Raw genomic sequence first — 15,263 nt, forward strand, 5'->3', positions numbered from 1 at the left:
ATTATCACCACAGATAACAGCAGATGTAACTTCGAACTGGGTTATTGTGCACGAGTCAGTTGTAATGGATTTGAAAACCTTTTATCTCACCTGTCTAACACACAGCATGTGGAAAAGCTACCTGGTGTGGGAGGACAAGGTCAGGGACATTTAAGTCATTTGTAATGGTGTGTGCTCTAAGAGAGGTTGAAAAGTCAGAGCGGCCTGTGCTCCTTTACACTGATATCACATTGCCCTAAATGCCAACTCCACCATATCTCCTTATCCCCATCTGAGTGAGCATGCGGTCCTCTTTACAATAGCACTACTAAAGCAAAAGGCTGAGACACTGAGCCGTAGTCTGTGTCCAGGAGGACCTACACTGGATTTAGCCACCTTTTAGTTTGAAAGAGGATTACCTGATAAATTGCCCACAGTCTTTAAAAAGTAGAGGAGACACAAATTGAAACTTAAAGATTAATAGCAGATTCTCTGCATCATTCTTTTCCCACCTGAATTCCCCCTTTTTTCTAGATCCAGCTAAATTCCAACAAGTCCGGGGGATTGTGGCGTAATAGTCCACCAGCCTTTGTACTGTACTGTATTAATTCAGTTTCCTGGCAACATTTTACAGAGAGAAATGGTGCATGTCCCATGTTTAGCCTTGAGATACATACTTTTATGTATTCAGGGTTTTAATGAATGGGAGCAGAATGTAGAAGGGATGTTTAAATGTTCATGGTAATTGTGTTAAAAGCTAAAATGATCAGGAACTGTACAATATGCATTGTTTCGCCTCATCATTGGCTTTAATTCTTTGGCATTTAATTGAGTGTGTGTGTGTGTGTGTGTATGCATGTGTACTTACCCAGAAGTAGCCTTGAGGTAGGGAGGTGCTCGCTGCAGAGAAGCCCAACAATGCACAGTGAACAGGATTGTGGAGGGCAGCTTCAAGCTACAAGAGACAAAATGAATATTGATTTAATATTTATCATGGCTCAATACTGCAACCTTCTTTTGATGTAGTCTTCCTTCTAAATGACCACAATAACTTTTCTTAAGATTTTATATCATTTGCTGTGTGTGTGGGGAAAAATTGTTTCTAAAATAGCAATTGTATGTCAAATGCTAAAAACAATAATACAAACAATCTTCAGAAACGTTGGTACACAACCAGCAGGTGTTCACACTTAGATTGATCTCTACTACCAAGACACCGACACTGAAAGCGATGCCGGATGTTTCAGTTATTGTTGCTAACCATGTTTGCTCATAAGGATCCGGAGGATGTAACTCCTGAACCCAGGCAGTTATAACATCTTACTAAAAGGGGAAAGAAATCTATATTCTTTAGAGAATATACCGTAGCAGACTTGTTTTCCTGAAAGGGAGTGATGGAGGTTGACATTTACAGTGTAGAGCCTGTACATCAAACCCCCCGGCACTTCGTCTGGTAGAAAATGATTATTATTTCGGTGTATGGCCGCTAAGTGTAGGCCATGTGACAGACGGAAGAGCTAATTGTATGTTGTTGGGGTGGTGGGGGGGAGGTGGGTGAGTCGGTGGGTTTGAGAGGGGGGGAGGAGGGAGTGAAGAGAGGGTCGGCGATGAGCACCGCACGTCTTTAACTGTCGTCCTCCACGGCGGCAAGCATCAATCACAGGTCATTTATAGCCTCTCTCTCGCCGGGTCCCTCCCTCTTTCTCTCTTGTTGTGTGTGTTTGTAAACATTAAACAAACAAAAAAGGGTACTGGCCAGATCACTGCTCTCCCCATCTGCACTGCGAGGCTATTGCTGCACTCCCCCCTTGTCTGTCTCCATCTATTCAAATTCACTACGCAGATGCATGGCTCGTCCTCTCTATCAATCTCTCAGTCCCACTTTCCCATTTCTCATTCCCATCTTTCACTCTTTTTTTTTTATGCCTGCTCTTTTTGCACCGTCTCTCTGTCTTTTTTTCCCCTCCCTCTCCCCTTCTGCTGGCCCTCCGTCAAGTGCAGTGAAATGTTTTTTGATAGGTAATTAAGCAGCAGCCATAATAGTGTCCATATGGAAGCCTGTGGTTAAGAGAGAGAGAGAGAGAGAGAGAGAGGAGCGGTGTACCAGAGGGACTGGAGCAGTGTAACGGACAGTGCTGGTAGTTCAATGGTGTTTGGATTGTATCAGTCACCTGAGACTGGCAGGCATTGTAGACCAATCTTTTCAGACCTAGATTGCTTTATATGTTAGCACTCTCTAGAGTCAGTCTGGCAATACAAGTGGGATATATCCAGTCCACCAGAACAGTCCCATCACAACTTCACATGGTATTCAAAGGCAGGATTGTGCATTGGGATCATTCAGATATAGAGCTGATGTCTAAATGAAGAGGCTTGCTCCTTAATGAGATATCCACCATTTGAAGAAAAAAAAAAACCCAAGCCTCCTCTTGTAAAATCATCGGGGGTAAGAAGAGGACATCTCATTTAGCATATTGTACAAGTAATTAGCTATTTGCTAATGACAGCCTATTATTCTTCTAAATGTTAAACAGCACTTTCCATAAAGAACAATTATTCAAATTCAAACACTCGTGCCCTAATTAGCATGAAACATGTTTTCCATATTATTAATTTGGGACGAAACATTTCAACGGTTACATGAAGCAACATTTTGGATGAGAATGGCTCACGAGGATGACGGCACACAAGGACAGTGAGGCAAGGATACATTGTGTCCCCTCAAAACTGCAGACAGTGATCAATACAGTAAACCACCGGTCCACTTATTGAACGTCTTTAAACAGCCAACGGAAAGAGCCTGGGTGAACATAACAACAAAGCCGATGTGGATCATTGTGGATCGCCAGTAAAGGTGCAAATTATTTTCGAAAGACACAAAGGAAGTGTGCTCTTCAGCAATGACCACCTTAGTCGCGATCCAAATGCTAATAAGGTATCACTGAGGCACCATTTAAAAATCAATGAGATCCAAGCTTTCTCGAAGTCAATTGTCGGTCCTGTTTATAGCTGTGTGTGTGTGTGTGTGTGTGTAGGAGTGAAGTTGAGAAGCTGAAGCTATTCCCAGGTGTGGGAGCAGGATGAGAGAGGGAGGTGAACCTGTAAGCCGGCTGAGGGAGGTTTGATGGAAGACTTCAGGGAGCACGGGTAGGAAGAGGTACGGAACGGGCAGGTGAGCTAATTAAAGCGAGATTTGTTGATGTGATGAGAGGGCGGCCTCCCAGCTGCTGGTTACCAATGACCCCAACGGTCGACAGAGAGTCCGCCCCACCCATTACCCCAAGGGGGGCACCAGCCCATATGCTGGTTCCAGGTGACTATGGTTAGCAGAGGAGCAGCCATTGCTTTAGATAAATGTAAAATGTGTGTAATCACACCCATTCCTGCAGGATAGAATGGATGGGACCATTTATTGTGACTGTCTTTTTATATGCTGTGTACATTTTCTGCCTAGTTACACACACCCACAGCTCTGTAAGTCAACAAATACATAGGTGGTGGTTATGTGTAGTGGTCTAATACGACAGGGTAGGGTTTTAATGATTCATGCTTCAGACTGTCAGCGCGGGTCCCCTTGGTAAGAGTGACTTCTCCAAATCCAATCAATGCTGTTTTACTTCCCAAGGCTGCTAAGATGCAATGATTTCCCTTAAAGCAATATTCCTTTTTCAGCACGGTTGAAACTGCTCTCACATATGTGGAGGAGTTACCACGCATTGGATTTGGACTGCTCTCCATATCTACCAGGGGCCCTTAATGTTACCAATGACACTATGCAGCCAGCATTGCACTGGTTGGCCCCCGCCATGCTTATGTAATGGATTCTCTTTATTGGAAAGAGTCACTTTAGAAATACTGCATTAAGTGAAACTCCTGAGCACACATTTCTGCACTGTTCAAAAGAAAAACATGAGTTTGCAAATACTATATATTGCACTGTATAGTCTGCTGAAAATCAAATGACAAATATTATCTCCATAAATGAGACACATACACAGAATGAGGTGCTGTATGAGACCCAGGGAAAGAAAAATATGGCTGTATTTCTTTTTTTAATTCCATAGTCACAGTGCCTTCCCCCAATTCCACATACCAACAATCTTTCACACGCACTAACAAGCACTAATAGAAAACTTCTACTGTTTATTAACTGGTAATTGACTGGTTCTGGCGCTCCCTCCCCACTGCAAACCCACCGCCTAAGGCTACGGGCAGGACGACTGCAGAGTGAATTGCCAGTCAACCTGAAATGACTTACATCCAGAGCAGTGCTGCAGGTAATGCAGACTAAACAAGCTACTAACATGAGATATTTTTGCAAAGTTGCTGCTCGGGTTATGAAGACGGCAGGCTCTGATGGAGAGTGGCATTTCTTCATTGATTTCTTCATAAAATATAAAATGATGCCGAGTTTGTTAACCATGTTTCGTCTTCGTTTGACCTTTTATGTGAATATAAGTTGTGTAACTCTAACAGGTGTGTCTGCTAAGGATGCTCAACATCTATCATGCACTAAAACTTGTTCTGCATGTGGCACAAATTTAGTAAACTATTTCTGACCTTCATTCCCAGCTAATAAATGATATCCATACCATGCATTTGGATGATGCTCTTAGAAAGAGAAGGAACAAAGTAAAATCCTTTTTTGATTTCTTACAGAGTGTTTGTTTGTTGTTACGTTTGACTGGCAGCAGATAGCCAGAGCATCCTCTAAAAGTACACGGTAAATTGACACGACTATGTCTGTAATCCTTTATCCAGTCAAAAACATTGGGAACCACTGCTGTATATTAAGTAATAAATTAGGATTTGCTTAGTCATTATTTGTCTGACGGGTGTAGTGTTGCATAGAGGTCATTTCTGATATCCATCAAAGACAAAGCATTCGGACAATTAGGTCACTAAAATCAACGGTGCCCATTTGGGAGAACAATAGGAAGAGATGTTAGACATAATGATTATTCTACTTTATTTTTTTACCTATACATTGTTTTCTTTTACTCTAAAGTAGTATTTCCTTTGTTGTATCGAGGTTTATCTGCACCGCTGACAAATACATTTTATATTTTGACAGTTTAGCATACAGAAGGATTTTTCAAGTGACATGGCACATCATTACGATGTATAACCTCAGTTTATTAAGCACACCAAGCTAAAACTCATGCGAAACCATTGTAAAATCATGTTTTACAGAGGCTATATTGTCCTTTGGGAGGCAGCGGTTTGTGGTAATGTCGAGCTGTATTTGTGTTATACTGACAGGTGTTGCTATTATTTCGGCCACTCCATTTCAATATCCATATCAATGATTGTAAGCTAAATAACAGAGATGCCTCTCTGTATAATGCACCACAACTGCATCTTCCAAAATGATCACACGGCTAGCAAGAGTGTAGATATAGTGTAACGTATGCAACATAAGCCCTTATACACACAAACACGCAGACACTGTTTGTGGACACGATCTCATGACACACCATACGGGGGACAGCAAAACATTGTTTGCTCCTTATCCGTTTTCCAATTCATCACACTCTCATAATGAACCTAATACAAAAGGACAACAGGATCAAAGTTGGAACTTGCTTTTCATGTTATGATTTCATGAGCTCGATGTCACCCTGCGATTTAAATTCCACCAGCATCTACGAGCGGAGATCAAAGGGCCAACCACCTGCTATGCTAGCAGGCCTGCGTTACGTTCAGAATATTAAAAGTCATTTGAAGACAATAAGATTAAACCATCTGCACGAGAGGGGCTGAGTAGAAAGTCAGATTTTTAACTCTTGATAGGCCTTTATCAGGTCCTTCGGAGGCAAAACCATATGGCTATCAGCTTATTATCAAAACCGGCTCAGGACATTTCCTTCAATTTAATAACCACTCTCTGTACAGTAACGATTCCCTGTCTCCCCTGGCTGTGCCACAGATCACATCAGCAATAAGTGGAATGAAGAAGGAGAGTGGTTTTGCATATCGCTGCTTAGAGCCACGGCCTGACATTGGTAGGACATCACAAACTCATATTCATGACTCGACTGAGATTTTCTTCCTCGTGTCCTTCATCGCTCCTAGCTGAACGATTGCAACACGCCCAACAAATGTGATGCAAATTCGCTGTGTCGCTATGCCCCCTCTTCTCACACACAGACACTCACACACCCCCACATAGATCCACACACACACACACACACACACAGCTGACTCCTGCGGCCATGGCAGTTCCAACTCTGGATGAAAGCCGTGTACTGCCCCTGCATTAATGGCTTCAAAGGAGGACTACGGGCCAAAAACTTGTGTAGTCAATCACTTCCTCCATCTTAACTTCCCTTTTGCCAGAGACGGGAGACATCTGCACACAAGGCCCAGCGAAGCTTTGAATGAGCGATCGCTACCCACTCCAAAGACAGAAACTGACACAACTGTTTGTCAACATGCGGTACTAGATGAGATCCTGGCCACAAAAGGTGGACGAGGCTTTGTATAATCCTTGATATCAGATGGCAGGAAATACAGAGACAAAGGGAGCTCTGGTGCCAGCTCAGTCTTAGCCATGTGGTGGTTGCAGCTACTTTTGCCAAGGAAGCACTGCACATCAAGGAACACCTCCTGAATCTAAATATGCCTCTTGCAATTCTTGGATCCTAATTCTGTGGTGGTCTGTTTGGCATAACATGAAATAAACACAGATAACAACAGTTTCACAACTACTATAGTGATTGTTCAAGCACAACACTCGGGTTAGGGTTAGCCCATTGTTCCAAGCCTGTACTGTCGTCATTTAAAACAAATTATTTATTTTCTAGGACATGACTGAACCATCTTGTAGGGATCAACAATTGTACAACGGAAATGAAAAAAGCAAAGATTAACTGACTCATACGCTTAAACATACAGCAATTAAATTGAGTGAAAACACTTTCTAAATCACGCGAAACTTCATGTTTTGCATAAAAGAAGAGACAACCTGTCCTTAAATCTCTCAACACTAGCCACAACAATGAATCAAGCGGCATTCAGAGTGGTAGTCCATGTCTTGAAAGCAAGTAGCAGGAAGGCTAATTAGCAGAGCAGAGAATAAGGGGGAAACACTGCAACAGACAGGATTGGTGTGGCACAATAGGAAATCAAAGAGGAGAGGGCTTTCTTCCCTTTCCTTTTGAGTTGATGCAGTTTCTTTTGCCTATCGTCCTCTCCACATTGATGTATAATCACAGAGGAAGAATGTGACCGAATTAGCACATTTAGCAGATCTGCAGGATTTCCCTTCTGGGTACATAATTTGTTCCTGCATGCTATCTTGACAAGTACAGAGTGTGCAGAAACCCAGGGCCAAGGAAGGAGGACTCAACTCTGAGGCATTGCTAGAGTGTCTATGATTCCCTGTAATTAGTATGTTAACTGTCACAGCAACAGATCAGGCCCTTTGCAAATGACCTCGCTGTCAAGCAGTGGGCGTGTCTACCCCGACCATGTATATACAGGCACCGCACTGCCCTCTATTGGCAAGGAGAGTAGTGAAGGGAAAAAGGAAATGCACAGTATTGAAGCCAGGCTTCAGAGAGTGCTGTGCCACTCAATAGTGTGAGTAGCGCAAAAGCATGTAACTACCATGTAAATAATAATAAGACAACTCAACTCAAGTGCAGTAAATGAATCTCTTTAGTACACACTAACTGGGGGAAATCAGAGTCAGCTGTAAAAAAATAATAATAATAATAACCCCACCTTGATCCTGTCATTACAACCGCAAATTAAAAATCTCCAAATCCTTTTCACAATCCCTGTTCCAGCTGTTTAGTAAATTAATTAAAAGCTTAGGTACACGGGATGTAATGACGTGACTTCATCAGCATGCTGATGCTAACTAAGTCTCTGGGGTGTCTGCATTATTTATTTTAATACACCTCTATTCATTTCAACACACACACACACACACACACACACACACACACACACACACACACACACACACACACACACACACACACACACACACACACACACACACACACACACACACAGCGACTTTGCTCAGGCAGCACGGCCAGTATTGCTGTCCTGAGCAATAAGTGGAAGGGAGAGGAAGGCTGTACTGTTGGCAACCATTCATACTGTAACTCCTCTGTGCTCTCCTCTATATTATTAGTAACATCATCATATAAAATATATCATTTTTTTTTAACCACTCTAGAAACTCTGTATCATACACTATTAGATTAAAGGTCTGGACAAATAAAACATATTCAATAAGCACTGTATGTTTGTGTGAATTTTCTAGCGCTTGTGAAAATGATGAAACGCACACGTCTACAGTAACGTCCTGTTAATAAAACAGCGAGTCAGTCAAGATTTACAGCAGCAGTGCCCGTCCACCACAAGTACACGCCTGCCTCTGTGGTTCTTGCATTTCTGTTCGCTGCCGGGATTTATCAAAAGAAGCAAGTACCTTGTAACCATTACTTGAGTTCAATAAAGGTGACTGCTGATGCTGCTTAGTGCAGACAGAGAGAGATCCACATCTGCAAAGAACAAAGTCTGACCTCGGTACTCTCCTGGTACATAAGGCCAAGATGTTGGAAACTGTCACAACTCTCTCAGCGTTGTTCTCTATAAATGCCAAAGTTTGACTTCTGCCCTGACCTCAAGAAGAGATCCTCTTTGATGGGGAGTGTTAAGCAGTCAGAGCTTGTGTGCTGTCACTGCCCACTGTATTTGTGACAGTGACATGTTTGGTGTGTCGGGAGTTGGGTTTTGCTGAACTGAGCCACGCTGACCAGAAGGGCCGGGGTCGTATCTGCTCCAGCGACAGCTCTGGTTTGATCCAGATTGACACTTCCTCCTGCTCATATTCTGCATGCCAATAGCTCGTCTTGAGCAGCAGCGGTCTCTTTTTGTGGAGAGAACTGTGGTACACTTTTCCAAAAAAGGTGGCTCCAAAAATGTACATGTAGATTGGAGGTTTCACTGCATTTCCACAGACACCGTTCATCAAATTGATCAGGAGATATGTTCTACTGAATGCAATAACATCTCTGCAGAGAGAACCTTGCAAGAACCCATCAGAGTAGTTTTAGAGAAAACGTCTTAGTATCTAGATATGTAATATTGCAGAGCGCACATGTTGATTTTGGTAGTAGATAAATTAAGTTCTGCCCCAGGTGCTGAAAACATCATCTTGATTGCTTGATATTTGATGAGCATCTCTTGCAATAAAATGTAGTATCCAAGACTTAAAATGCCAACCACGCAAAGGGAAATCAAACCTCGTGTAGAAATGCACATTCTGTTAATGAACACTCATTACTTCGTGGGGTTTAAATCGAAGGCAAGTAGAAAACACATTTTTATCATGTCACCTTAATTAAGTAGCTGATGGGTATCCACTGATGGCATACTGGCAAGATGTGAGCCTCATTTGTGAAAATGATGATGAAGCCAAAACAGCCAAAAAAGAGAAATATAGCATCGCTCAGACAGCATAGTTGGTCATCATCATCATGATTCATCTGACCCTGATAATCACATCCTGTAGATTACTGTAGAGGAAGAATAAGACTGGTCTTGATTAGGCACAGGTTTGAGAGAGAACGGTGTGTTCTCTCTCCACACAGTCTGAAGCAGAGGCGCGTCCCGCTGTTTGTGTTTTTCCGTTTGAAAGAAGGATATTACTGCAGAGTTAGAAAGGGAGCCTGCACGCGTTGTTGTTGTTGTTAGAACGAGCTTATAATCCATGCCGTGGCATCTATTCTCGCCAAATCAGAGAGGTGGCTGATATCTGCTGCTCTGAAAAGGTAGCAAACAACCTTCAGGAGAAACCGAGGGAGAAGCTTTGTGCACGGTGTCAACTTGATGGCTTTACCCCAAAAAATTTGAATAAAAAACAGACTAGAGCGGCTAGAGGAAATAAATCATCAGGAAGGCGTTGCATCAGGCAAAGGCCACCTTTTCACACTGTCCTTCTCCTTTTTAATCCATATTTCATAACATATATATCTCATATTTGACACACACACAGCCTTCACATTGAGCCCTTTCCTTTAACTTGGCTGTAAGAACCATTGCGATACATGTTCCTAACGCAGTCATTCATCAGAGAATACTATGCACATAGCCATAGAATGAAGCTCTTTTGGTGCTCAACAGGCTAATTGTCTGTACATGCAGTCACTTTCATGTGGTTAGCTGAATGCGCAGTGCTGCTCTCTTATCCCTCCATCAACAGGGAAGATGGATGACTGAGAGGGGCATGCACAACACGCCGCAAAAGCACCGGCTAGTCCAGTAAACAAGCACGGACCCCAGTGACCCAGTACAGTGAGGTTTCACCATGACAGAAATGACTACACTGAACCAAACCCACACCAAAAAGAAACAAACATTATAGTGATCTGTGTGATCTATATAAACTAGTTGAATGTATGAGGGGTGAGATGTGACCAGGCTTTGCGGTTTTCTGAGCTGAGACACATAAACTAATCCTCTCAGTAAAAAAGAAAGGAAGCTAACCCTGATGCAGCCCAAGCCCCTTCCCAGTTTGTCATTCTGCACTTCAAAGCATACATGATGAAATCCCCCAAGGTATTATAAGAGCTCTGGCATAGCAGCCGTCCTCGTCCTAGCCTAATGCCTCATAAACGGGAGTCTGGAATCATGTCCCTTTACTATTTCAAGAGTCTTTGCAGCCTTGGATGTTTAAGAACCTTTTAGAGTTGCCGAGGAAGAGGTGCTTTACTTCTGGAGGAGATATGAGGTGTTTGTAAATCATTATGCTGCCGAGGGATTCCTGTCCCCACGCCGTAAAATACTGCACATGCAGTACGCACACGCACCTGTTTGAGAATGTTTACATCAGGCCAGGAACCAGGCATTGATCTTCTTGCTGAATGAGCGATTTCACAGAAATACAGTGCACCAAGAAAATATGTGTCCTAGATAGAGACAGGCACGAAATTTAAACCATTCAGTTCCACTCATTGATGCCATCGAATGCCACTTGTTATACAGTTTGCTGAGCCGTCAGATTGTTTGGTTTCATAAATGCATCCGTTATTGGTCTCCAGGCTTCACGCTAACACAGCCTTGCTGGACTGAACTGAAAGAAACAGCTGAGACTGTGGTTCACACAGTCAAACGGGGAGATGAGAGGACGTTCTAGATACTATGAGATACAAAAGAATATCATTACAATTCGTGCCAACAAAATGCCTTCGTTAAAGTTTCTAGTGCAAAAAAAAGAAAGAGTAAATGTTCCTGGATTCTGCTGCTACTTCTGGGACAGTGAGTTCACGTACGCACTGGAAGGTCAAGTGCTCATTATTGTGCTATTATTTTCATTGTGGATTAATAATTAAGTCTGTAAAAACAACAGGTTACTAGAGCCCAAGGTGACGTCTTCAAATTGTTTTGTCCAAACCACAAAAAGTATTTAGTGAACAATCACAATTTCCCTTCACAAACGATTAATAGATTCTCTAAACGATGGATGACTCATGTGATGTTGATTGTCGACCTGATCTGTAATATTTTAGCACCAGTTAGTGACGTATGCTAGCAGCACATCAGTGCACTTAGGGAACAAGGATGCAAATAACAACAATGTTGAAATGTGATTTAAAATAGCTGTATAAGATGTGTTTAAGATTCTGAGCTGATATTTGATCCATTTGTCTTTTAATAATTAAAGGCATCAGTCCAGTTCAAGTCAACATCATACACCAACATGCTACATGTGCAGCAAATTGTATTAATTGTTCCATTTAACAGCTGATTAGTCTGTAGAAGTCGAGTTCAGCTGTTGCCCTCTCTGCTATAGTATCTCCTATTAATCCCTTAACCCAACTACCTCACACCATCGCTTTGGGCCGGCTGCCAAACCTGCTCCGTTTCATCTTTCAAGATGGCAGAGAGGGCAACCAAACGGAGCGTGCACCGACTCTCTAAACAGCAAGGACTATCAGAATGTGGTTTGTCTATTAACCAAGACAGTTTGATTCTATGTGTGTGTGTGTGTGTGTGTGTGTGTGTGTGTGTGCGTGTGTGTGTGTGTGTCGGAGAGAGAGAAAAGAGAAAGAAAGGGATAAATTGAGAGGAGTCAGTCTGCCCCCGCTGTTCTCACTCAGCAGACTTGTGATAAGGTTTATCTCCGGTGCCTAACAGGTTCGCCCAGTAGCCCTCTGCAGCTCCCACAGACCAGGGCGAACAGAGCTGCACACAGCCAGCGGTGGGTTGAGCTCCCTTAGGTGACCTGTGCGTGTTGTTCATGCTACGCTGCTTTAGAACTTTATTTTCTGAAGGAAATGGCTTCGGCCCCTTCGGCCACATCTCTTTTAATCTGGGATTTCTTTTTTTTTCTTGCCATCTTTTCTTCATCCTTTCTACTCACTGTAACTCAGACTGCCATGAGAAGCTGCAAAAGCTGGAGAAAGAGATGCTGCGGAGCTTTGGCACAGAGAGGTGCCAGAGGCAATGGCTGAGGCAAAGATGGAGACACAGAGAGGGAGAAGGGGGGGGGCTGCTGCTGAGTTAAGCCCCTAATCACAGTCTGCTCTGCATGAAGGACTTAAAGTCACTCCATTTAATGCTACCTTCTCTTTAGTCAAAGGACGGAAAATATACTACTACTTACCTCTATAGCTTTCTGATACCCAGGCCCCCATTCCTATCACAAACCCATTCTTATGATGCACACAAGTGCAAAGCTACAGCACATAGAGTCACATATATACAGAGAAACATGCAACCCAAGCACACACACACACACACACACACACACACACACACACACACACACACACACACCCTTTTATAGAATCTCACGTTAGCCTTAATAACACGTGCGACCATCACTGGTCTTTTGAACTATTTCATGGTGAACCACAGACGTGCCAGACGTGCCCTTCACCGGCACGCTCAGGTGCTGCTTCATTTGTTTGTGCGAGAAGTGGAGAATCTGAGCAGATCCTCAGAGACCGCTGGGTCCCACTGGCTCAAAATACATTAATTGACTTGGCTCCGCTTCCAGCCAGGTGTAACACACTTTGGCAGAATACTCTACGTCTGCGAGATCTTATGGGAAATCCCCCCCCCCCCTCCCATACCGTGTTAAAGCTACACTTTCCGTACTTCCAGCTGCTGTTTCGCCTCACCTTCCTTTCTCGTCCGCATGGCTAGCAGACTACAGGTTGGCGTATAGGTCTTAATCTAATGTTGGAACATTGATTTATGCTTGGGTGTCCCACAGCCATTAAGATAATTGCATGATCACTTTATAACATCCTCCCCCCGGTGACCATGGTAATTTGGCTCCCCCCTCCAGCACCGACATTGCTCAGTAAGACCCATAACCGCATTATAGTGATAGAAAATGTGGTCGGAAATATCATCTTTCAGCCCCTGCAAATTGATTTTATACCATTTCCACTGACTCCTAAAACCCTTTTAGTCCATCTCTCACCTGTGCTGACCACTTGATCTATTGGAGGCTTCTAGGTCTTAACAGCTTGTATTGATCGAAACTCTTCAGCCAGCATCTTAAGGGGTTGCTCTCGAGTCACCTTGTAATATCAACAGTCCAGGTGTTTTGAGTGAGATTATCGCTGAGACAATGTATTTTAGCTGTTAGGGCAAGACAAGTGGGCTTTGATTGCCTTGGATGGGAAACGACTGTGTTAAATGGAACTCTTTCAAGAAAATCTTTTTTTAAATAAAGATTCCATCACCACGACGGACTAAGGGCTGCTTAAGAGGAGAACGTAGCGGCGGTGAAAGTCAAATCGCTTTGAGGGATTGAGCCAAAGGGAAGCACTTTGCTTCCTGAGTGTGAGCACTCAGCTCAGAGAGATGCAGCGATGTAAAACTTCACACTGACAGCAGCAACAGTAAGATGATCCAGCTTTACGAAATGTCATCTATTCCAGCCATCGTTTATTCTTAAATGCTTCATCAGTATTAGTATCATTGTTGTGCATCCAAATAAGTTACACATGGCAGGATTCTTTCACACAGTATCAACATACAGTTTATTTTTAACGCTTGTATTTTTAGATTATTTGTATGCATTCAAAGTATTTCATTTGGTTTTGCCTTTTCTCATCTATCATGTCATCATGTGACTATATAGGGTTATGCAATATGACAATATGTACCAAGAGATATGATAACTTAGTGTGAACTAAGAGAGGTTGTGTCATATTGTTTACACAGAGGTAGCTTCACTGATCATCACCACACTGACGCTTCTCTCTGCTTCTTAACTCCAGTAATACACTGACATATGACATGACATGCAAATATAAGACTATGGAATTTAAAATATATAGAATTGTATATGGTGTTGCAGCAGATTTACCTTTCTCTCTGGTGACTTCGTGGCGAACACAGGCATGTGGCAGGCGAGCAGTGGACACCAAAACGGAGCCATGGTCTTCCCCTCGTCCTCTCCACATAACCAGCCTGGAGAGTTCTCGTCTCCTGGAATCAGAAAGCAAAGAGAATTTCTCATCACAAAAGGTGGTTTGCAATGTAACGTTGTTGTTGTGCTTGTTGGCATCGTCTTCGTCATCTGACCCTCACAGTGAGCCAAGGTGTCAAAACCTCCCAAAATAATTAAACAGCCATTTTTCCACCTGAGGTATGGAATATGAATGGTTATTAGCATGCAAAGTTTGAATCAGCCAGAGGCTTATTCCCTGTTGTAGGAGGCGAGGCCAGGTACTGCCAACACAGGGCCTCGGCGGTGATTAAGCCTGCACTTAATCAACAGTGAGAGTCAGCCCCAGCAGGGGAAAATGCAACTGCTGGATTTGAGTTATAATAATGGATTTGCCTGGCGTGTGCACCATCTCCGCGCTCATAGCTCTGAGCCTTACAACAGGTGCACCTCTGACAAGGCGCCGGACAAATCTGCCAAAGTACTCCTAATTATGTAATTGTGTAATCATAAATTTAAATAAACAAAAACTAAATTGTGCATGAAATTTAACAGCTTGCTGAAATTTGCTTCCTGGTTCGTTACCATACGTTAGCTTGGAATAAGCTACACTTTATATCTGTCGTCTGCCTCCCGGGCATTGTCACAGATGCATCAGACTCATTTGCAGTAGTAAAAAGTGGAGTTTGTTTGATTAAGAGTATTGTTTGTTCACTCTTTCTGTGGAAAAACAGGTAAGGGGAGCACCTGAGGGCCAAATAGATGAGCATGCACTGACAGGCAGCACCGAGGTTGTAAAATTGGTTTTATTTCTCTGTTTTGGCCCTACAGATACATCACTTGTCGGGCCAAA

At 43.0% G+C, this 15,263-nt stretch overlaps 1 protein-coding gene across 2 annotated transcripts in view; it reads right to left on the reverse strand.

Annotated features, from left to right (window-relative positions):
• Positions 1-15,263, reverse strand: part of arhgef10la (Rho guanine nucleotide exchange factor (GEF) 10-like a) — a 101,355-nt gene that overhangs the window by 21,589 nt on the left and 64,503 nt on the right. For both annotated transcript variants that reach the window (XM_029431780.1, XM_029431779.1), the window contains 2 exons: positions 14,330-14,451; positions 848-934 (listed from right to left, as the gene is read on the reverse strand). In XM_029431780.1, the coding sequence (XP_029287640.1) occupies positions 848-934; positions 14,330-14,451 (209 nt within the window). The remainder of the gene's footprint in view (positions 1-847; positions 935-14,329; positions 14,452-15,263) is intronic.

This window comes from Cottoperca gobio, chromosome 5 (assembly GCF_900634415.1).
Source record: "Cottoperca gobio chromosome 5, fCotGob3.1, whole genome shotgun sequence".
In the NCBI taxonomy this organism is placed as follows: domain Eukaryota; kingdom Metazoa; phylum Chordata; class Actinopteri; order Perciformes; family Bovichtidae; genus Cottoperca; species Cottoperca gobio.